The 25841-nt window shown below is 39.8% G+C and overlaps 1 protein-coding gene across 2 annotated transcripts in view; it reads right to left on the bottom strand.

Annotated features, from left to right (window-relative positions):
• The window catches only part of MYO6 (myosin VI), a 142686-nt gene that overhangs the window by 70613 nt on the left and 46232 nt on the right, over positions 1 to 25841 (bottom strand). For both annotated transcript variants that reach the window (XM_019929322.3, XM_019929323.3), the window contains exons 2-7: positions 18927 to 19069; positions 13729 to 13798; positions 7841 to 7914; positions 4717 to 4846; positions 2704 to 2809; positions 1446 to 1501 (exon numbers count right to left, since the gene is read on the bottom strand). In XM_019929322.3, coding sequence (XP_019784881.1) covers positions 1446 to 1501; positions 2704 to 2809; positions 4717 to 4846; positions 7841 to 7914; positions 13729 to 13798; positions 18927 to 19043 — 553 coding nt within the window. In that variant the 5' untranslated portion in view covers positions 19044 to 19069. The remainder of the gene's footprint in view (positions 1 to 1445; positions 1502 to 2703; positions 2810 to 4716; positions 4847 to 7840; positions 7915 to 13728; positions 13799 to 18926; positions 19070 to 25841) is intronic.

Below are 25841 nucleotides of genomic sequence, written 5' to 3'. Positions count from 1 at the left end.
TTATTTGTTTTTTATTTATTTATTCAATTTTAAAGGGCAATTCCCTCACTAAAGGCACTCTACTGTGACTCTGCCTAGGTGTGTGTCACAGTACCACAGTGAGAACTGTAGATAAAAATTAGAAAATTATTTATATCAAGAAATATGAAAAACCTTATGGATGCAAACTTTAAAAATGTTTATTAGAGCCAAATTTATATTCATCTACATGCATATTTTACATAAGTGTGAAAAAAATGTATGTAACATTTGCCTGCCATGATATAGCAAAATGCATGAACATAAAAGGCCCCTGATAAATTTTTGTTCAACTGGAATTTTTCTTTAAAATGTCAAGAATATTAAAATATGCACTTAGTAGAGCATATAGTTAAGACGCCTGGGTTTATGTCCCATTTCCACAACTGATGAGCTTATTTACTCTTCAGAAAGTTACTGAAGCTCCTTCTACCTTAGCTTCTCATCTGTGAAGCAGGGATAAAATAGTACTTACCTCATATTCTATGGAGATTTAAGTTAGGTAACAGATTTTAAGCAAATCAGACAAGGCCTAACACATCCCACACATGTCAGTATCATCATCATTATTAAATACTTACTGAAGGGGTGAGAAGAGTGTCCAAAGAGGCCTGAAACACCTCAGAGAACTAGAAGGAGACCAATGTGACTAAAGCATAAGGCTGCAGAGGAACAACGACTCAATCGGACCAGAGGAGGTGGGGCAGGCCACACAGCACACTGGAGGTGATGATGTGAATTTGGGGTTTTAGCTTGAGAGAAATACGAAGCCAATAAAGGGCTCAGAGCAAAAGAGGTCACTCCAACTTCCACACAGAGAATAGGTTAAAGGGCAGCCTGACCATAAGAGGGGGGACCAGACAGGAACCTGTGCTGCAGGAGGCTGCTGCAGACTCAGCGTGACGGCAGCGGAGACCAAACAGGATCCGAGAAGTCTCTAAGGGGTGAGCAAGCACTGACAGCCCGGGGAAGTCAACTTACAGACTCCTGCTTTCCAAGTGTACTCTTTCATTGAAATGATTTCCCCCAGCACCTCATTTCCAAATAACCCTCTCCCTTTCTCCTTTACAAAAACAAGGTCAACAAAATAAACAGGAGGCAGGAGGGCTTCCTATATTCCTCTCATTCATCCGACAGATATTTATGGAGCATGTACTATGTATCAGGCACTATTCCAGGAGTTTGGAATATATAAAATCCCTGCCCTCTTAGCACGGACATGGGGTCGGGCGGGGGGGGGCGGGGGGGCGGGGAAGACAACAGACAATAAGTAAATGAGAAGATAACATCTGAGCAAAGATTTGTAGGAGATGGCAGAGCCTTTTGGATCTCTTGGAGAACACTCCAGACCACTTAGAGGATTCTTCTAAGTTAATTTCAGGACATATCTAGCAATGGAAAATAAGAATTTTAAAAATTAACAATACCTTCGACAATTCTATCATCAATGTCTTGACCGGTTCCATACGATTCCGTCAGATATCTGTTTAAAATACAGGATTAAAAAATTGCTGGATGAGAATGATATTGCATGCATTCTCTTTCTAATTTTAATATTATTTAATACATCTAAAATTTAAACCTGGATCATGCACTGGAATGGCTTATTTAAAAACTACAAGTTTATATTTAAATGCAACTACTATTCTGTTATAGCTTTTTAAACGTTTAAAATTCTATTTGGATGGCCTTTAACATCTAAATCAGCATTATTTTTAAAACTTTTTGGGAATATTCTGATTTTAACCAACTATTTAGTTGTAAATATGCCACACACTGCACACAGAAATATTCACCTTTGACACTGGGAGGAGGGTTGTGGGGAGGTAGAAATAAGAAGGCCAATCATCATAAGCTTAAGGTAAAAAATGGTTTCACCCACTCTAATGGCAGGACTATTGAAAAAAGAACATAAAGGCTGGATTTTGAAGGAACATTCCAAGATTTCCCTTTGCCTAACCAGCACTGGTCTTCTCCAGGATCCTCATGAGAATAGCATGTCAGAACTAGATTTCAACAATCTGCAGCTTAGCTTCCACATGTCTGTTCTTGTAAAAGGGATAGAGCCCACCATTTCAAACTATGTCATAAAGCATGCAAGAATATTCAAAGTCAACGGGTTCAAATCTCAAGGAGATCTTTGTAACTCTTTGCTCATAACATGTTCATGGCAACACTATTCACAAGAGCCAAGAGATGGAAGCAACCCAAGTGCCCAAGTGCCCACTGAGGAATGAACGGGTAAACGAAATGTGATACATAACACACGAGGGAATATTACTCAGCCTTGAAAAGGAGGAAAATTCTGACACATGCCACAACATGGATGAACCTCAAGGACATCATGCTATGGGGGGATAAGCCAACCACAGAAAAACAAAAAGTATATGATCCACTTATATATATAAGGTATCTAGAGTAGTCAGAATCATAGAGGCAGGAAGTAGAATGGTGGTTGCCAGGGGCTGGGGTCAGGGGAAACGGGGAGTTGTTTAACGGGTACGGAGTTTTAGTTTTGTAAGGTGAAAGGTTCTGGAGACTGGCTGAACAACAATGTGAATATACTTAGCACTACTGAACTGTACACTTAGAAGTGGTTAATTTTATGTTATATATATATTTTTTACCACAATTAAGAAAAATCAACCTGCTCAAAGTGTTCTAGGTCAGCTAAATACTCCTCACCTTAGAACAAATTTTGTATTTTCCGTTTTGCCAGCTCCTGATTCTCCAGATACAATGACAGACTGACTCATCTTGAGCACCTTCATGTCTCGAAAAGCCTTATCAGCTGGGGTCAAAACAATACATTAACGATGAACAGTGTATTAAATACAAAATTTTCCAAATCATAGAAAGTCCATTTACTATCAAAAAGCACTTGCTCCTAAAGAAATTATAATGTGTGTTTACAGTTACCAAAATGTTTAAATAAAATCATTGAAAAGTGTTCAAAACATCTCTAAAGGTATATACGTTAAACGTTTTCTCTAGTTATCCTGACAGCTAGGTAATTGAAATCAAATAAACAACTCTTATGTTTGTACTAGAATGTCTCCGTATTATGAGCTGTGGCTCAGCTTTTCCTCATACTAGAGCAGACCTGCAGAGAGATGAAAAATGCTCACTATGCATAACTAATGACATCCCCGGAGAAAAAAGCAAGAAGTAACGAGCTACCAGTTAAGAAATCTGGCAGCCAAAATTTCTGCTGGAGAAAAAAAAATACATAACTGCACAATAAATCTGTGGGATTTTTTCTGTAATACTACTATTAAATTTAAACATCGTGTAGGATTTTTCAGCATTTCAAAAACAGGCAAAATTAACTGCTTTAAATTTTTTAGATTTGTGATTATTCATATATACAATTTTTAACTATCTTCATTACACTCCAACAATTTAGACTATAAGATGTCTTTAAGACTCCACGGACAAGATGAGCACAATTCAATTCTATTAAAGTGGGCTCAAATTAAAACAATTTTGATTAAAAATTAGGTCCTGACAAACTTAGCCCTATAAGGCAACTATTTCTCACCTCAGGCATGTGCTACCCATACCAGCGAAGAAAGCTCTACTAATGGCTTTTACTCTAAGGGCCAAATGCAAACTACACACAAGGGTATTCACACATCCCTTTGACCAATTTATCAGCAATCTATTCCACCCACTTTCGTGGAATCCTTGTAAAAACTTTTTTAGCAGTAAACAACTAAAAATAAAAGCCGGTTTATTTACATTTTAAACATGTAACTTGCTCACATTGAGGTTCTAAGGATTTTGCACCATTTAGCCAGCTGACAGAACACATACCCATGCCCATCAGAGCATCACAGAACCAGAAGTCAATGTGCAGCTGCAGTGGACTTGGTGTACACATTCACTCTTGCCTAGTAGCACACAGTACACAGTCAGCCACATCTAGAGGTGAAGCCCGGTTAGGCCATAATACAGGTACAAAGAGAAAGCCCAAAGAGAAACTAATTGCACTAAGAACCAGAACCAAAACGTGTCATTTAACTGCCAGCTATGTCTGAATCCCAAGGCTTAGCTAACATCGCTGTACCTGCAGTCACCAGCTATGGGGGATGCCTGTCAAGCAACTCCCTCTCTGCTCCACAGAGCTAAAGTGCTTTGAGATAGAGAGCGCCTGAGAAAGACAAAGACAGATGTTGCTGCCTTCCCACACGGATACCCCAGAGATATGAAGCATGTATCACTGTCGATCCTTTACATTTTACAGAGCCCTGATGCAGGACAAAGCATGGAAGACGTCTGCTCTCACAGCTCCCTTCTAGCCCAGGTAACACGCTCACTAGTGATGACCTGGGTAACAGCAGATAGCCCGGGCCTCCTTCCTAGTTGTGGAAGGAGGACACTTTTCAGGTGGAGTCAGAAGAAAACAATAGGTCAGCTTTTATTATGACCTACTTTCAACTGGGTGGACACGCTTAAGACGACACGGGCCTTTAACAAAGGTAATGAGGTACAACCGCCCCATGAGTTGGCCGCAAAAGTCTCTTCCCCACCCTGTGTGAATACACGCTCCTGACATGGTGACACATTCAGAATGCACACAAGCCCTCCAAAATACGTATTCGATTCATGGTACCTCTTATTAATCCAAAAGAAAAACTGAGTAAATCTGTACAAGTTAAAGAAAAATAAATATTAAGATACAATTAAATTACTTACCAATTGCGAAGACATGAGGTGGCATCGTCCCAAGAGATTTTCCTTGGTATGACTTTATTGTTTCTGAAGAATATATTTTAGGTATGTCAAAGTATGGGTTCACTGCAATCAGAATGTTGGCCACATATGTCTAAGTGGGAAAGACGTAAACATAAAATTTTCCAATTACTGTTTTCATTTAAAACCAAACAAGGGTCACAGGAGAAAGAACACACAGCAAATAGACACCCCCAGTTCTCTATATAAGTAGAACTCCTAAATCTGCATTTCTAGACCTAAATATTCCCTGATCTCTATAGGACCCATATTTCTCTAACTCTTAATAAATATTTACATCTTCTTAACCTATAGCCATCTAAAACTCAGCACATCCAAAATCAAAATCATCTCTCTTGACCTCCCTTTGCCTCAAAGGAAACATGCTCCTCCCACACACGCCCTCCCAGGTTCACCACTACCAGGTCTGCCTGGGCAGAGCTGAGTCTACACCTCCATCTCAGACACCTCCTGTTGACTCCACTTATGACATCTACTCTATGCCTGCAGCCTGAGTTTTGCTTATTTGTATTCCTCGCCTAGACTACTTTCCTCACCCTGCTACTAAACAGTTTAACATAGCTCACAGGACCCTCTAGGCCCTGAAGAGTTTAACATAGCTCACAGGACCCTCTAGGCCTATGCCCATCACTGAAAGCCAAGGACTGATTTAGCTCAGTGGTGACCACTTGGTCCCAGATTTTTGCAAAACAGCATATGCGCTAACCAGTGCCTAGAATACTGACGGGCTAAATGTTTAATGAGCAAGTGAAGCTTGCTTTTAAATCTGAAATTTCACTGTGGCTTCAAAAGACCAGAAAAATGCCACCAATAAGATTTATAAAATTCCTCGTGGATAGAAAGAAAGTTGTGGTTTAGCAATTAGTTGTGGTTTACTGGCCAAACTAGGGCACACAAGACCATGTTTTTCTCTTTTCTGCTTCTAGTTGTGGAAGGGAAATGATGCAGAAACCCCGAGCTCTCAGCCTACTCATCTAAAATTCCATGAATGTTCCCAAAGATGTTTCTTGGAGTTGGGTAAAAAATAAGAAATTCCCGATAATAATGTTTCTATGGGAAACAAAAGGAAAGTAATAGAGACTTTAGTAACCAAGGGAAATGTTACATGTGAGATAGCTATTGTTCTACTCAAATCTAAGGGAGAATGGTGGCAATTCTGGTTGGTGAGACATATAAAACTATCCAATTTAAACTATTCTGAACTGCTCCCCTCTCTTACATATATTATGATAATCATAACTCTATTTGTGTATTGCTGATATTTAATGGTTTTCTAACTAAAAGGCATAACTGGCTAGGCAAAAACCCACCAGTCACGCCTTTCATTAACTTTGAAAATACTGGTTTTCCAAACAGGAGCTGATGACGCTGAACAGCCTCTATCTAACACATGGGTCATATGCCCAACCGCATACACATCTTAGGTCAACTAAACATGATGTGAAAAAAAGACAACGAATTTTTTTGAAAGTACAATGAATTCTGCACGTAAACCTTCAGCTATCAATGGTCACAGTCAGCAAATGTAGCACCACTGCAGCACAGGGAGCCTTAAAAGACCAACGAAAATCCCATGGGTGTGAAGCTTTCCTATAAACATCCCAAATGAAAACAATTATTCAATTTCTCTGAATAAGATCATTCTGTAAAGGTAATTTAAAATTTGTAAACTTCAAGAAAAAGATATTAAAACAATTAAAACTTGCTCAAATAAATAAGATTGTTCCACTACCACCAAGTGATGTTAGACATGGAAAGAAAAAATAGTAGCCAGTTCTTCTTGAAAGCTGGTTACATCTGAATCAACTTTTACTGACTTATTACAAGTTAAGCTGCTTTAACAAACAAATTTTTTAAATTTGTATTATTTTAGTACCTAAAACAACATTTAGCACACATTAGATACTCAATATTAGTATGCTGATTAAGAGAATTTTGCTTCTAAATATATTTTTAAATAAGAATAGCCATATATATATGTGTGTGTGTATATATATATATATATATATATATATATATATATATATACATATATATATATATATATAAACTGAAATACACTATTTAGTTGATTTTGAGAAAAATCAAGGAGGAAAATAAAGACTTAATAACTATGTATAACCGAAAGACAGCAAGTAAACTCTTTTGGAAAAGACTAGATTAGTTCTATTTCCCAGCTGTCATTACTTGGACAGATGGCAAAGACTAAAGGTAATTTAGTCAGAATTAAGTAAGTACAATTAGGCAAATTGATAGTGATATAAAAGATTAAGAATGTCATTTGATCTAGGAAGTGTCAAAGAAGCCATGTGTTTTCTTCGTTCAAAAATAATGAAGAGTCCCATCTTTATAACAGGAGGGCTACAGTGTGGTAATTTACCTCCAGCCAACAGAGGGATATATAGAACTCATACGTGCCCAATGAATCATTATAATTAAAACAGACTAGTTAAGTATCCATCTGAATGGTGTGGTACAAACCCTATTTCCATTAAAAGCATTGTCTTTCATTTTTAAGTATCCTGGGTTTTTAGGGTAAGTTATCTATTTGGAATGAAATATTGCAACTATTCAGGCTCTATGATCAGCACTTCAGTGTGCTCGGTATTTCCTCACGTACTGCCTTCTATTCTAATTCACACCGTTTTGTCTTCCAAGTTTTTAATTTCAATACGTATGCCTTATAGTCTGCCGTAAATGTTTTGCAGAACAATGTGGAAACTGCATCAATTAAACAGATCTACAGATATATGCCAAAAGTTAAAAAATCATCAGTGTTCTTTTTTTTTAAATATCCAAATTGGATAGTTTTAAGTCTGAATGATATTAGATGATGCTCTGCATTCATTATTTCATTCTGCAAATATATATTAAGTGCCTACTAGGTACCATGTGTGGTCTAAGCCCTGGTGTTGGAGCAATAAATCAGAAAAGAATCCTATCCTCATGGAGCTCCCACTCCGTTCAGTATGATTTCCTGTTAGAAAATTTCAAGCTCAACAAAATCAAACAGTAGCATGTAAAATAATTATGCCCACAAAATTTAACCTACAGGTAAAATACTTACGTAAATTCTGTCTTTACTGTATCGAACTTTGATATTATGGAGCAGTGTGGCTTCATTCAAATACATTAATGAACCTGAGATGGAAAATTTGTAAATCATTAGCTATTTGAAGAAAGAAAGTAAAATAAAACAATGCCGTCTTAATCTGAATTGCTCTGATCCAAAGCTAAAATTCACCTGTTACGTTAGATTCAATTCCATCTTTTTCCTGGTACGTGTAAACCCCAGAGGTTGATGTAAAATGTATCTAGTTTACATACGTGTTACAGTGATATTTTTAAACAATAAATTTCCAGTGAGGTGAGTACCTCTAGTTTGTACCAGGTGAGTACAAAAAACCGAGTACAACTCAAGTGGAAAAAAAGAACTACTTTAGATAGTGCTGATTTTAATACATTTTGACACAAAAAAGATTAGTAGACGACACTAATCCCATCTGATGCTCAGAATTTTACAGGAAAAACACAAAAGATAAAATTTTAGAATGGGAAGGTCGTGTCGTTCAGGCAGTGCCTCACGACTGATAGACTAAACAAGACTCCTGAAGAAATCTGTACGTCTTAAACCAGGATATGCAGCTAACGGACAGCAGCATCAGGGTAGAAGTCTTGTTTTCCTAACGTCTGTTCTCCTAACGCTCTGACACATCCTGTTCTCCCAGCCTGATCTACTGCCCCGGCCCTCAGTCCCCTGAGCTCCATTTCCACGTTTCCACCATGCACTTGAGCAGACAAGCCCACTCTTCCCCCAACCACTCTGTTTCCATTATCAGCACCACCATTTCCCACTCATCTATTCTGCAAGCCTTGGTCAATACTAGGACCATCCTCTCTCCCCCTCCTTGCTCTAAGCCCATTTCCAAGTCTTTATACATGTAATAAAGTATAGCACAGCACCAGCTTCATGGTAGGCACTCAAAATTAGCACAATCTGAGTCTCTGAAGTGTCTCTCCTTTCTTTCCATTTCCACAGCCCCAATCCCAGTTTAGGCGTCGTCACCTCTTCTGCAATCACAGCAGCCTCTCGCTTGTCTGCTGCCGCAGTCTCTCTCCTCTCTAACCCAGATTGCTCAGTGCATTAATCTAAACACACTAGAGCCCTGACTAAATCTCTCTCTTCCTCAAAACTCATCAGTGGGTCTCCGTCAACTACCAAATCCATGTTCAAGTCTGATATTCAAGGCCCTTAGTAAACCTGCATTCAACTGACCTTTTCATATAATTTTCCATAACTCCCTTTAATATGGTCTAACCTGCAGGCAGACTAAACCATTTACCAAACTCAACTATCATGCATGCGTTGGCCTGCACCTCTCTATTTCTAGGTATCAAAAATCCACCTATCCTTTAAGGTCAGTTCAAAGACTATCCCTCAAATGACACCTCCCCATTCTCACTACCCCACCACCACTAGGACTACTTGCTCCTTTGTACTTGCATTATGGTGCGTACCACAGAATGCCAGTCTTGTGATGACAATTTTGTACATCTGGTTTTGGCTTCCATCCCTGAGGGCAGGGCCCTGCCTGATTCATTTGCTTGCTTGCTTGATCCCTCACTGAAGTTGTATACATGCCTACACTGTATGTATATATAACCTACAATTCAACACCCGACCAGTTCTGTCAAACAAGAGCCCGTTGCTCTACCTGTCTCAACAGACTGCCCATGCTTCTACACTCACACGATGCAGCCAGTTCACACTGCAAGGACACGGGCCTCACTTTTCTAATGCCACTTACAGCAGAAAAATACAGAGTAAGAAGTGGGTGGAGGCCCCTAACAGTCGAACGGCAGCCCTCCTTTCAGTTGAGGAAAGATGTGGAGAAGGCAGGCAGCAGAGGGTATCTCGTGTGGGTTCGGTCCCCTACTTTCCATATCCCTGCACTTCTTCCACCCCCGTCCCCAGGAGCTTGATCTACAGGCTGCCTTTCCTTATGCAAAGCACAACATTGAACCACTCGCCCATCGCTCAGGTTCCTCTGAAACTGCCTGGCTGCATGATACTCTCTCTCTGCTACTCTCTGCTTCCTGTAAGTAAGAATGCCTAATCCCACGATACGGCTCCCCTAGAAAAGCTAATCATATACATCTACATGGCATGTGGATGGCTGCTTGCCCTTCTTTCTTTACCTCCTCCCATACTTACCACCAGCCTTCTCAGGGATATCTGGTAATTCAACTAAATAAATCCCTCACTGTTGTCTATAGACAGATGAATGGATAAAGAAGATGTGGCACATATATGCAATGGAATATTACTCAGCCATAAAAAGAAACGAAATTGAGTTATTCATAGTGAGGTGGATGGACTTAGAGTCTGTCATACAGAGTGAAGTAATTCAGAAAGAGAAAAACAAATACCGTATGCTAACACATATATATGGAATCTAAAAAAAAAAAAGGTTCTTAAGAACCTAGGGGCAGGACAGGAATGAAGACGCAGACGTAGAGAATGGAGGGGGAAGGGGAAGCTGGGACAAAGTGAGAGAGCGGCATGGACATATATACACTACCAAATGTAAAACAGATAGCTAGTGGGAAGCAGCCGCATAGCACAGGGAGATCAGCTCGGTGCTTTGTGACCACCTAGAGGGGTGGGATAGTGAGGGTGGGAGGGAGGGAGATGCAAGAGGGAAGAGATATGGGAACATATGTATATGTATAGCTGATTCACTGTGTTATAAAGCAGAAACTAACACACCATTGTAAAGCAATTATACTCCAATAAAGATGTTAAAAAAAAAAACCCCTCACTGCTGAAATACCTGCCAATGACAATAAAAATTTGGATCAGAGGGTCTTCCTCTTAAATTATGCTACTCAGACTACTCCATTTAAATAAAGACACAGAAAAGGAAAGACAGAAGGGAACATGTATGACCCTCAGCTTGCCAGAATGGGAAACGGTTAAGTCTCAGGGGCCTCTGCATCCCTGAAGGCACGACCTAGGGATGCTCAGAGGGTCTTGGACATCACTTCCTGCTCCACCAAATTCCCTCCTCCCCCCCGCTCCTCTCCTAGTGGCCACCCCAGGACTACTTGGTTTGGCTACTGACATGCAATACTTTAGGTGAACTGTTTGCCTTTTATGCCTAATTATTCATAGATTTGACTATACACTCGATATTAAAAACTTTTTAATAAGACATAATAAAAGAATGAACATCTTTGTTTCTTTATAAACTCTGTAAGAAGAATTCTGGTATAATTAACATATACTGAGGACACCAAAAGTTTCTAATGAAGACTAGATATCACTCAATTCTTAAATTTAGGAATCTGACTAGGGAGTTATCTAAGCATTTAAGATTCTGCTTATTTGTTACAGTCCTGGTTCACTGAGAGAAAAAAAAAAGAACCCACAAACAACTTCAAGGCAGTAGAAGTCGATCACTTCTATCGTTACATTGTTGTAGAAGTCATTCCATTACTGAAAAAGAGAGTGAACCAGGCAACTTTGGGGATTCTTTCCAACATTATAGTTTATACTTTATTATTCTCGACTTCTAACAGTGATCATTCATGGAGATTATTATATGCCATGTAAGTAACAGTAGCTTAAAAATTAGCACCAAAAAAATGCTTATTTTAATTAGCAACCTCACATCCCTGAACTATTTTCCTATTCTGGCATTAATCCTCAAGAGTCAAGTAAGAAGGCAAAGTTAACAGACTAAACTCCACACATACAACCCTTCACATAGAAAACCTGGAGCTAAAACTAGGTAATAAATTTTGCTATAGTATGAGGGCACTATCAGAAGTCCACTCGTGTGTCTGTTTCAACAGAACCTTTATCACATAGTTCAGGATGCTCTATAGACATCAAGCTCTTTTTTTTTTTTAAGATGTTGGGGGTAGGAGTTTATTCATTAATTTTTTATTTTTTTGCTGTGTTGGGTCTTCGTTCCTGTGCGAGGGCTTTCTCTAGTTGCGGCAAGTGGGGGCCACTCTTCATTGCGGTGCGCGGGCCTTTCACTATCACGGCCTCTCTTATTGTGGAGCGCAGGCTCAGTAGTTGTGGCTCACGGGCCTAGTTGCTCCGCAGCATGTGGGATCTTCCCAGACCAGGGCTCGAACCCGTGTCCCCTGCATTAGCAGGCAGATTCTCAACCACTGCGCCACCAGGGAAGCCCCCCACATCAAGCTCTTAATCATCACATTATTATCGTGATACAGAGAAGAGGAAAGGATTTTAGAAATACGCACGTGAGACCCAAACAAACAACATCCTGTGTCACTTGGCGGAGGACAGCGGTGTAGTGGGCAACCAAGCCTCAGGCAAAAGGACTAAACTAATAAGTGATGGAACCACTTTCGCTGGAAAACCTGCATTCTAAACTCAACAGAGCTGCATTCATGATGTGGTTTCAGAAAGGGGACATCAAGTAGGGCTGGACTACTGTGTGGTGAGGACAGGGGACATCCTCAGCAACATTCCTGCCGTCTGGCATCACCAGAGTCAACACCTACAAGAAGCGGCAAATCTCCACTAAGACCGGGAAAACTATACGGTCAGACGAGTCCACCACCATGAAACAATCAGAGGGAGACTGCTTTAAAATATTTAAGAAATGGATTAAAAGTAATTCAACATCATTTATTATGTTTAGCTCTACGTGGATATATAAACCAGAAAACATTATTTTGATATATGAAAAGGATTGATTCCAATTCTGAATACCCTAGCAAGTTTTAACAGAAAAGAATTTTCTCTTATTTTAGATACGACAGAATCTCGTTCCTTTTTGTTGTTGTTCTGATTGCTGTTCAGAAAAATATGATCCCATCAGACAAACTCTAGCAATTTTGGAAAGGAAGGGAGCGCCACATTTTTTCTCCCAGTCTCGTACACCTAATAACAACAGATACCATCTATTGAGAGGCTGTTAGAGGTCAGGCACTGCACCAAGCATTTTAAATGTATCATCTGTAAGCATGAAACGTAAAAATCATTACTCCTGTTTTCCAGACGAGAAGTTCAAAGGGGAGAGAGAAACTGCCTACGGGCACACAGCTTCCTAATGGCACAGTGAGAATCTGAACTCGGGGCTCCCTCATTACTCCTGTACTCCACGTCACATGGGGGGGGATCTTACAGGCTTACTCAAATGAGAACTCCAGAGAAAACCCATAAGGACAAAATATATTCCTTTCTCCTACCTCTCTTATTTAATTGCAGAGTTTTTAATGCCAGATACATTTAATGAAACCCATGACAACTGGACATGACTCTTGAATATCGCCACGTAAAAAATGAAACATGATTACCACTTTATCTTGAAAATGTAAGAATAAACATGGCCTATTGCTCTGGATACAGTATTTTTTCACCAAAAATTCTAAGATAGTTATTCTAGATTATTCTAGATAAGTCAAATTAATGCTGCACTTTAGTCCAATGTTCTGAAATCAATTTTCAGTTAGTACTTATTACATATTATTTTTTTTAATGTTTGTTTCCTTCAAAGGGTGACACTAAATGGGTCCTCCTGACTCAACTTCCAAATTATTGAACCACATATACAGCAATAAAAATCATCTGATTCCAGATGATTCAGAGGTTCAAAAAACAAAAAAACCCATAAAACCAAGAGATCTTTAGTTCAGGCTTCATAGTTAGTAAATGGTTACCATTCCCTGTATTTACACAACTGAGATAACACTAAAAAGATATTCAGGAGAGACCCCTTCACCAAAGTGCAAATGTGAGAGAACAGTGCATCTAGGACTGTGGGGCTCCTCCATTCACAGGAACCTTCAGGTCAAAAGGCAACATTTCTTCTGAACAAGGACAGTGTGCCCTGTAATGTAATCACTCATATATTTTTTGAAGGAACAGTTTCCTTTTCTATGATGAGAACTACTTTTTAAATTGATACTTACAGTTATCTTCCACATCTTTTTTACTGTCCTCTTCTGCAGGGAACACTTGGTTTATGAGAGCCAGAAATGTCTGAAAAACAAAACAAGAGCTCATTAAACTAGAAGCTTAGAAATAATAAGAAAGATAAAGGAGCTTAACTGACTGCATACATTGAAAATAATGGCAATGATATGCTCTTCATTAAAATGTAATACAAGACCCTACTACTTAACAAGTCATTACTCAAACATATTATCCATTATTACTATGAACATGGAATCAATAAAACAAAAACAAAACCTGTGCTGGAACACCTAGAGTGGGACAAAACAAGAAGTATATTACGTCTACATAGGTATGCCGTTTAACAACTTTTTAAATACAATAAAAATGTTAATGTTTATGTATACAGCAATTTTATTGTTTTAAAAAAGGAAAAAAGTAACATCCAATCAATCAATCAGATATACCAACAGACCATAATTTAATTAATGCTCTTGTCTGAGTAAAACACAGTAGACACAAATTCCTGTACAGGAATGTGTCAAAAATATAAACAGTATCTGAAACTATTAGGTCCATAACATTACAGATATCCATGAATAAGCTGGCGTTTATTATATCATTTAAATACTATGGTAGAAACTCTAGAATTAAGATAGTATCTTGTAAGAGAGAAGAAATGATCTCAAATTACATCAGAAGAGAATTAAATTTTCTCCATGCCATTCTAATAGTTACCTATACATTTCTATTTCTCAAACAATTACAATTACTCCTGTGGTTGAAGTTTCCATCCATATCAAACCCATCTCTAAGGAAAACCTGTTCAATTATTTTAGAATACTTGCAGGTCTGTATACGTACAGATATGCAAGAGTATAAGGCAAGGCTACTGCTGTAGTTTACAGAGGAAAATCCAGGCTACTAGTGCTATACCTCAATTCAAAGTCACACCCAAATTAGAAAACTGTTATGCCCTGAAAACTCTAGAAGTTAATTAGTTGGAACCCACTACACATGTTCTTAACGTTAATAAATGAGGAAAGGTTTAAAGGAGAAATCACAAATTCAGAACTAGTCCATAACGTACATTAAGTACTTATAAAACAATCCACAATTTATAACAATGATTCTACAGGGAAAACACGTTCAGAAATCACCGCTAACATCACAGATCTACATGCCACTTTCACAGCCTCAGCAATGGGGCTAAAGCCTCCCCAACCCCAGGTGTTGGCTCCATAAATGGGGTGCAGGACACAGAGTTCCTAGAATGGGAAGGTTAATAATCTTGGGGCTGAAAGGCCTGTAATGAGTCTAAAAAACTGTTTCTCTCGATCCTTTTTCACCCCCCAAATGATCACCAGCCCCCATCATCTTCTCCCCTCTACTACCTACTCAGTGAGGAGGAGGAAATCTGTTTCATTAAGGCAACTGTTTTCTCTTAGAGGAAGGAGGCTTTTTCTCCTATCAAGAGATCACAGTAAACACCTACCACCCAGCAAACACAGTGCACCCAGCTCCATGACAACATGGACAAAGAAAATAGTGCCTGCACTTGAGAAGACTGCAGTCTAGCAGGGAGGGGAGAAATGTAAACGGATGTCTCCAATAGCGTTACGGGAGGCGAAGAAGGTATACCACTCCTCAAAGCAAAGAGTAATCAACGGTAAACTCTATTGCATGTAAGGAGGAGGAAGACACAGGGCATCTGTGGAAAACTTTCATAAAGGAGGTGACCTCAGTCGCTCCTGAGAGATGAGTATTTGCTAAATAAGCACAGAGCTGCGGAGAGCGGCATTCCAGGCAAAAGGAGTACTGTGAGTGGTGACACACAGAGCCCAGCACCACCTGGCTCCCTGAGGACCTGATAAACCCTGGGTGGAAGGCTGGAAGAGGAGGAGAAAGACACATAAGACTCAGCATAAGGGCAAGAGAGTGAGGGAGAGACTGCTGGTCGACAAAAGACAAGACAAGCAACACAGGGAAAAGGAAAGGTAGACCCTTAATGCCATGTGTTTAGGGCTTTAGCCTGAAGGCCAGTCAGCTGCAAATATGCAACATGAAATCAATTGAGAGATTCAAGATGGCATTTTTAGCAGAATAAAAGATATTAGAAAATATCAGAATGCATCACAGACGGTAAGGATGTTGCATTTGAATACACACACACACACGATACATATACTTGTTGACATGTAAAATCTATTTGTCATCAGTACACACGTACACACACATGAATAATACGTATACCTAATGCGATTTCAAATCTATTTCTTACGACGGGCCATGACTGAAAAACTTTAAAAGGCACTGCCATCAACAAAGACAGGTTCCCCACTAGAGCTCATCACTCCCTCTTCTATGCTTCTACTGTATCAGCAAACAGATCCACTTGACTTGTCCGTTGCTTCACGCACTTCCTTCATTTTTAAACGCTGACGATCTCTACTCCATGAATCATCTACACAAAAGACTGCTTCTCTTACAGATCTTTTTAACCACACAGTTGTTATGACACTGCACAATTTATTAAGACCCTGATCAGAAAGTGGGGGCAGGGAGGGGATTAAGATGAAAAGAAATCCCTGAGAATTGGTTAACTTTCGAAAAGATTTTGTGAAAAGAAGCTTCCACTTTAGTTCATAAATAATCTGCGATCCATAAAGTTTTCATGACGCCACAGTTTGAATTTTAAGTGTTTTTATTGGTTCTATGTGCGCACCTGATTAATACTAATAAGGCACAGCTGAAAGCACAAAATACTTAAAACTATAAAAAAGCACATACCCGTAGATAAAGTTTCTTCTATCCCTGAACTGAATTATTTTGTTACTTATGGATATAAGAGAATACATATAACGACATAGAACTAGGAAATATACTTTTCATTTCATTTGGGGCTTTTGATTTACTGTGCTTATAAGATATGTTAAACAAAAATGAAAGGAGACTTTGAAAGATAATGAAAGGCTCACTGAATTTCTGTCACCCCAGAACATGCTACTCTGGCATACTGATTATCTTGAGTTAAGGGCCCTTGAGAAACAACAGATGTAAGAAGGGCACTCTGACCCTTTTTATTCCTGAGAGCAGGAGATAAAACTCCCACGTGCAAGGTGCCCTCGCTCTACCGGGAGGAAAGAAGACATTCTTATCACCAGCGGAGGGAATGGAGACCAAGAGAAATCTGTGCAAACAAACCTTGTCTTGCCAGAGTAACCCTTACCTTCCTAACCACTTCTCCACCATTTACCACCCCTAGCCCAGACCCCCTTGCCTTATCAGTTCTTCACAAATGTATTGTTTCTTTGTCTAAAAGATATAAAAGCTTCCTGCTCTGGTCACTTCTTCAATTCTTCATTCTCTTGTGAAGGCTGCTGTGTACATGTAAAAATCTGATAAAAGTCATATGCTTTCCTACTGTGAATGTGTCTTATGTCGATTTAATTTTCAGGCCCAGCCAGAGACCCAAAAGGGTAGAGGAAAATTTTTCCTCCCCTACAGCTTCAAATAAATAAAAATAACTGAGTTTCTTTTTTTAAATTCTTTCTTTTTTTAGAACATGTACTGCATTGTAAGTACAAATAGGTACTTGTTAATAAGAGGAAAAACTAGAAACACTTTGTCTTTTCTTTCCTGAGGGTATCTTTAATTGGCCGCCGCTAACATTGCACATTATATATTATGCATTTAGGTTCCTGGGTTGTTTACAGTAACAGAATAGTTTTCTCTGTGAACAGACCTCATGAGAGATCCACCTTGTTTTTCTAAGGTTCCCAGGAGGATGGCAGTCATATGGCATTAGTTAACCATGTATCAGTAGAACATAAATTATTCATGAACACTGGCAGAGTCTAAAGTAAACAGAAATGACATCAACAAATTTAATTTAGTCAGAAGTCCTGCTTAAGGGGAACACTGATTAAACTGAAAAGTGTTAAGCTCTCCCACAAAATAGGTAGGCCCTACGGTCCCCATGAAGGCTGAAAAGGCTCCAGGTCACTTTTCCCCCATACTTTTCACTTTGTTATATTGTCTAGTCTATGTCTAAGCCTAAAAGGAGATAGACACCATGTGTACCAAATTAAAGTATGCTTTTATGCTTTAAAAAGTACCATTACAACAAAAATAATAACAGACGGTTATGCTTAAGACTTAAATATCTTTATTTAATAGAAATATTTTCACTACAATCACGATAATAAATTTAAGTAAATATAAAAGCTTTTTAAAAAATAATTAACAGCAGATGTAAGCTATTATATATAGAATGGATAAACAACAAGGTCGGGCTTCCCTGGTGGCGTAGTGGTTAAGAATCCGCCTGCCCATGCAGGGGACATGGGTTCGATCCCTGGTCCGCGAAGATCCCAAATGCCACAGAGCAACTGAGCCCGTGCGCCACAACTACTGAGCCTGCTCTCTAGAGCCCGCAAGGCACAACTACTGAAGCCCGTGCACCTAGAGCCCGTGCTCCACAACAAGAGAAGCCACTGCAATGAGAAGCCCGTGCACCACGACGAAGAGTAGCCCCCGCTCGCCGCAACTAGAGAAAGCCCGTGCACAGCAACGAAGGCCCAACGCAGCCAAAAATAAAATACATAAACTTTAAAATAAATAAACAAGGTCCTACTGTACAGCACAGAGAACTATATTCAATATCCTGTGATAAACTATAATGGAAAAGAATATTAAAAAAAAGTGTGTATATGTGTATACCTGAATCACTTTGCTGTACAGCAGAAATTAACACAACATTGTAAATCAACTATACTTCAATAAAAAAAGATTAAAAAAGAATTATCCAGAAGCTAAAAAACAAAAAGCAAAATTTCATAACATAATCCCATTCACTTTTTATATTTTTACTTGGTAACATGTTGAATACATCACAGATAGATTCATAACTTTAGTTACATGGCTTTAGGAATAAAAAATGTTATTGTTTATATTTTGTCATATAGCTATTTCTTCTTAAGAATATGCTAATGAAAGGCTCACTAAATTACTGTCTGATTTTACGATGGGACACCGTTTTCCCCCTAGGGTATGCACTTCTGATTTAATCACACAACTCAGGAGAAAAGTAGGATTCACTGACCAGAAAACTGCTTTCCCCTATACTGTGCTAAAAAAATACCTACCTCATTGAAAAAGGGAGATACCTACAGACACAAATCAAATTCTGAAATCTTTCTGAGAAACTTCTTACCTTGCCTTTTTGGTTCAAGGGTTCAATCGTTAAGCTGTCAGGGCCAATATCCACGATATTGCCCATCTGAAATCCATCCGTAGGGTGCGGCGCCCAAACGGGCTTCCCGTCCTCCATTTCTGAAGGGAGCTATCCACTATCTCCTGTTTCAAAGGAACGAACAAAGCAACGTGAGTAACGCTGGAAATGAAAAAAGATAACAATCTTTTTTTCAGTTAACACGTAAATCGCGATTCTTAGAAACACACGAGCACCCCTGCAGGGGTAATCCCCACCCCCTGCCATCCCGCTGCACCCACCCCTGTACCACCTGGACAGGGGGACCAAGCAGAGGCTGCTCTACCCACCGGGAACACCTGCTTTGCCACCGTCTTCCTTCGGTGGTGACTGCAGTGAGAACCAGCTACACTTTGAGCAGCGCAGAAAGAGCGAGCCAATGGTCACAGTTTTTACCTCTTGCCCACTGTAATTTATACTAGCACTCCTTTTTACTGCCTGAAGTATTCCCGATTGCACAATAAATTAAACAGTCATCCGAAGAGGAGATGTTATTGTGTGGAGTTGGCTAAGACTTGAACAATAAGTCTATCTTAGACCCTGAGGGATAAAAATGAGACACAGGAGAGGTTACTTCCTCCGGGAGCCTTTCCCTGACAAGCTGAGACTACAGGGATGCCCCACCCCTGTGCTCCCTAGAGGGATACCCACAGAACCACTGAGCATACTGCTTTGTTGTCTTATTTTGTTACTGAGGTAATAAAACTTACAGACAGTGAAATGTACAAATTCCAAGGATACAAGTTGATGAGTTTCCACACCTGGACATACCCGTTCAAACAAACACCCCAATCAACAGACAGAACATTTCCATCTCACCAGAAAGTTCCCTTGTGCCTCCTTCTGGTCAATCCCTACCTCCAGAGGCACCCACCGTTAAGTACGCATGCTTCTGCGGATGGCTTCTCTCATTCAGCAAAATGTTCTGACGTGCAGCCAAGCTGCTGTGTACACTAACCCACTGAATCACATGCACAGTTGTCTACGGGCTGTCCTGGACATGAACGTTTATATTGTTTCCAGGTTTTGCCTATTTTGAACTCTAGGCTAGTTCTTCAAGCATTCCTAGAAAGCTGCTTTCATGCTTGGCATTCTCAGACCTAACATTTACAATTCTGTCTTGAGAGTATCCCCAAGGGTCCATAACATATAAAATATTTTAATTTTAATGAGCTTGGATTCTGTGAGACTAACGTGTTATAATGAATCACCCAGTCAGTGATCCCAGACGTCCTAGTTTCAGCACCTCAGCGGGAACTTACTTTTCCTTACTCATCTACACTTGAAGAAGACACATGTGCCGTAACTCGCCTCTTGTGTGGCGTTCTCAGATCTGGGATTTCCCACATGGACCTTCCATCAGGCCTAGCCTCTCACGTTAGACAAGGATGTCTGGTATAGAGTTCAATCTAAACACTGCTAACTATTGGCAAGTCTGCAACGTGCTTGCTAGTTAATGTCTTCCATGCCATGGCTACAGGATGGCTTCTGCTGTCCCCACGCAGTAAATGCGACCAGGTTTCAGTGCCATTCAGGGTTAAGAAATTAACTGAGGGTTCTCCACAGAAGTGAATGAGTAACACTGCTTCAGATCTGCATTACCACACCTTCACACACCTACATCCACACACCTTCCCTAAATAACCATATCTTGTCCCATGCTTTAAATAGAATCTATATATGTGATGCCCAAATTGACTTCTCCGGCCTATACAGCACCACTGAGTTCCCAGGTGTTTAACCTGCATACTGGACACCTCCTCATGGAGATATCTAACAGATGTAACATTGTTATTATTATATTATTGCTCTGTTCCACCACGTTCATTATATCACTAAAGGCACCAACACCATTCATTTTAAATCAAACCCAGAGTCATGCTCAATTCTTCCAGCTCCTTCCAAACCCCTATCACCCCCTAATCCTGTCGGCCCCCTAACCTCCAACAGCGTATCTCAAATCCACCCACTTCCCTGGATCTGCTCTGCCTTCCTGGTCAAAACCAACATGGCCTTTTACCAGGACTCCTGTAATGAACTTAGCCACCTGCTCCCACTCTTGCCAGTATGCACAGATCACCAGAAATCCTACTGAAAGTAAGTCTGATCGTGATATTCCTGTCGTATCAGGGCATGGCCTAGCCCTCAGGTGTCGCCAAGGCCCAGCACGGAGCAGGCAACCCAACCTTCACCGAGTGACTGAATGAACTGTTCACACAGCTTGCGAGGAGTAAAAGGAGATGCTCTCCTAGAAAGACTTGAAAGGTCTTAAAACCTAGGCTTGAAATTAAGCTCCACCACTGTCTGACTAGCTCTTAAGTAAGTTACTTAATCTCTCTGATCATTATCTTTATCCTTACCCATAAGTGACGATATCACTTACCTTACAGAATTGCTATGAGGATTAAGTGACGTAAAACTGAGATCCCCATTCTAATGGCACCCAACAGATGCTAGCGACACCTCTTCCCTTACAGTCCCCCATATCCCTTGTTCGAAGCCACCACTAAATGTCAAGTAAACGGTCTTGTGATAGTTCTAAATACAAAGGGAAATTACAGAATAGTCATGAGGGATCATTTAGGAATCATGAGGTATCTGAAGAAACAAATCACAGTGAAGCAAAACCCACAAAGTCAAAAAAGAACGTCAAATTTCCTTGAACTATTTAAATTGTTTTCCCATTTTGAACCACTTACTGCAGCTTCCCAGTTAAGAAAACAGATTTAAAGCTACACATCCAACGCTGCTCCTTCCTCAAACCCCTAAATCTACAGTAAAAAGAGTCTTTAAATTAAAGACATCAGTGCACAAGGAGGGAGACGACAGCACCTCTGAGCCCTCTTCTTGACGAGGCCTCTGCTAGGCCTTCGAGTCTGTGCTGTCCTTGTTCGGCCTACAGAGGCCAGTTTTAGCAAGAATCCCGCTAAGCCGGTTTAGAGAAATTCTCTCACACTTGATATCTTATCAAGTTCCTCATCCCCTACCTCTGGTATATAAATCCTTAATCTGCCTTCAGAAAGAATCCCTTTAAGTCAGTTGAGCAAGCATCCCCTACCTGTGCTGTTTCCACTTAGTCTTTTTCATCCGCTGACCCCTGCACTCTGCTCACTGGCTATGAATCCCCAGCTGTCTTTGCTGCATTCAAAGTGGAGCCCAATCGTTCTCCCCACTGTAATACCCCTTTGTTATAGGCTGAGTGTATGTGTCTGCTATGGACTGAATTGTGTCCCCCCCAAACATGCATATGTTGAAGCTGTAATCGCCCACGTGACTGTATTTGGAGACAGGAGGTAATCACGGCTAATGACATCATAAGGGTGGGGTCCTAATCCAATAGGATTGGTAGCCTTACCAAAAAAGGAAGAGAGACATCTCTCTACCTCAATGCACACACTATAGGGAAAGGCCACGAGAGCGGCCCGCAGAACGGCAGCCATCTGAAACCCAGAACGAGAGTCCTCACCGGAATCCGACCATGCTGGCACCTGATCTCAGACTTCCAGCCCCCAGAACTGTGAGAAAATAAATGTCTGCTGTTTAAGCCACCCAGTCTATGGTATTTTATTACGGCAGCCCAAGCAGGCTAATACACTCCTACTGCAATAGTCATGAATAAAGGCATCTTTGTCATTTTAACAAGTGTCAGAATAATTTTTCTTTAAGAACGTAATAGCGGAAATGAAATATTCACTAGAAGGTACAGAAAATAAAGTTGAGACTATCTTTTTCAGAAAGCCAAGAAAGAAAAAAAAAAGAGTTAGAAAGTGGCGGGCAAAAAAAGAAAAAGTAGAAGAAAAACAGATATAAAAATGAGACAAGTAAAAAGATTCAGCATCAAAATACCAGGTAAAACAGACATCCTGTTCCCTTCAAAACACAGAGGGGAGAAAGCTTTCCAATATCCAAAGAAAATTCACCAGAACTGAAAGGCATGATTCTCTAGAGTCTAGCCAAAATGCCAATTAAGTCCTCAACACAATACCTGGAAAAGGACAGACAAAAGGACAACATGTCACATGTCAGAACACCAGAAATAGAAGATGCTGCACATTTTCAGAGAAATGAGAGAAAAAGGGGGGGAAAAACATGCGTCATATCCAAAGGATCATGAATCAAAATGGCTTCAGCAACACTGAAAGCAGGAAATCGATAAAGCAATGGCTTTAAAATTCTGACGGAAAATGATCTCCAATCTAGAACTCGGCACTTAGGCAAATTACCAGTTCAAACTGGAGCAGTATGACCCCAGAAGAGCCACTGTGAACACCACTATCAAACACACCCACTGCCTCTGGACCAGGCCAGTCTGGCCCAGATTCTGATCTGAACTTATCTTTCTGTAACTCTGAGTCGATGATGTAACTTGTACCTGGAGGAGCTGGTAGACACTCACCCCCACCTCTATTAAATTAAAGATTATCTTCTACTGAGTGCAAGGCTTTCACGAAAATAAAACCTCTTTTAAAATAAGGCTTCATTTAATTAGTTTTGGAATCCTAATTATTTATAACATAAATTACCCTTCATTAATGAAGTCTGATTTATTCATTCCACAAAAGAAAATTCTTTTGACATATTACTATTTGTCCCCATAAAAGCATTCAGAAAACCCATACAAGCAACACTCATACATATGAAGCAGGTCTGCACAGGAAGAGCAGTTAAACAGGTGCTACTGTACTAGAAACCATAAACACATTAAGAGCTGACTACATATGCACTGCGGGAATACAAAAGAAAAAAATGAGAAGCTCTGGGGCTGGCTAAGCAAATTTAAAATTCTGGAAATTCCTTAAGTTATTCAGGAAGAGAGGGAATGCTCTATACTACGCTATCATCAACTGAAAATTATCTCATTTTTAGCCTTTAACTGACAGCTGATGTTTTTAAAGTAAGCACTATAGCAGTCGATAGAAACGCAATCTGTAGCCTGTCAGAGGTACGATGCGAACTTTCATTTAGGCTTTGTTGAGAAGCGAAAAGCAGATCACCAAGAGGCTCCCTGGAGAGCAAACGTACTGGAGGCCAGGGTGACAAATACCTACACATCCGTGTCCTTTTTTCTCGGCAACTCCAGAGATGATCCCAAAAGGGACCGTGTACCCGGAGCCGAACATGCAGACACAGCCCACCAAATAGGAACCATCACCCGCCGTGCCGTCATCACCTTCAAAGATTACCCTTTTAAACTTGTGACTGTGATAGATGACAATGCCTTGTTTTTATTAGCTAGGGTATCAGAAATTGAGTACTAGCTAAAGTTAATTTCGAATTGAGCTGAAAGAGCTGGCGTAAGATACCAAGACAGCGAGGAAGAAGCATTAAACAGGGAAGGAAGAACCCTTATAAGACTTGCCTTCCACAGTCATTCATTCTGTAAACTATGATTTAGTTGACCACCTAGTATATAACACTAGCTGCTAAAGATATAATGATAGGCCGAAAAAAAAAAAAAAGACATGGGCTGGCCTCACGGAGCCTTCCAACAGGAAAACAATCACTTGGAATAGAGCAGTAAACCAAACTGGCAAAAATCCCTGCCCTCCAGGACCTTAAATTCTAACTGGGGGTAAGGGAGCTGTGTAGATGTATCAAATTTGCCTTTTAAAAGGACTACTCTTTCATCTGGCCAGGCCCCGGCCCTGTTGATCAAAAGAATGTTATGTGCACCTTTGGCACACAAGCTTGAAACTGGCAACTTCTCTCATCTGTATCAGTGTATCCTGAAGGCTATTAGCTTCCCAGGTGTCCAGACACTGTGAGAAAACTGGGCACCAGGTAACCGTTGGCCAGTGGCTGGTGCATTTTGTGTGTACCTAGCACAATCTTTCATTGAGCGTTTCAGTTCCCTAAGAACTTACCTGTACACCAAAATTCTCAAAAATATTTCAGCAGGTTTCCCTTTAGTCACTAAATTACCTTTTAAAAGGCCTTCCTAGAAAACATTTCCCAGTTAACCTTGTTCAGCTAGTAATAAAGTATGGGAATTACTTAATTGCCATAATACGGTATTATGCATTCACTGCAACACATTCATATTAAAATTGATTGTGAATGTCTTGATATTATCAGCAATAAATATTCAATAACAACGGGGAGGAAATACCTACCACTAAATACAAACTCCTGACAAAGAAATAAAATAAGAAAACATCTAAAGGTAAGTTCTAAAACCTGACTACCTGAATTCAATTAAGAAGTAATTTTGGTATTCACTCACTTTTCAATGTGTGTTCACTGAGTACCTACTAAGCGCTAGCTACTGTTTTTTAGGCTTAGATATCGACAAGAAAATACAGAGCTCTAATGTTTTTTAGTGTAAGACATACAAAAGGAGCAATGTCTAGACCAGCTATGACATTCCTTCAGATTTCGGTAGTACTAGGTCCAGTTCATCACAGCGTAATGAGTGACCTAATCACAGCCTAGTGAGTGATCCTAATGAGTGACCGTTTTAACAAAGGTTATATTATACTTCCAAATATAACTTCAGAAAGCCCAATGTACCCACTGGTGTTTCAAGCTAAGCCCATTACCACCTGACTCTTCCGAAACAGCCTCAGAACACCAAGGTTAACTAGCTTAACTGGTATAGCTAAGATGAACTAGCTAACAAAAAAAGAGGATAAAAAAATAAGGCGAATATTTTATTAATAAGTTTATTATATGGTTATTAAATATTTAAGATATTTTATAAGATGATCTGAAAACTGATATAATCAGGCCAATTACTCCAAATACATATAATCTGAATTATGAGAACTGGTTATATGATTTTCTTATAGGTTTTACAGAAATCATAACTCTATTTAAGCTATAAACTCCTACATAAATTACTATCACAAAACAGATTTG

The sequence above is a fragment of the Tursiops truncatus genome, chromosome 12 (assembly GCF_011762595.2).
Source record: "Tursiops truncatus isolate mTurTru1 chromosome 12, mTurTru1.mat.Y, whole genome shotgun sequence".
In the NCBI taxonomy this organism is placed as follows: Eukaryota; Metazoa; Chordata; class Mammalia; order Artiodactyla; family Delphinidae; genus Tursiops; species Tursiops truncatus.
The sequence above is the reverse complement of the archived record's forward strand: the minus strand, read 5'-3'. Positions and strand labels throughout refer to the sequence as shown.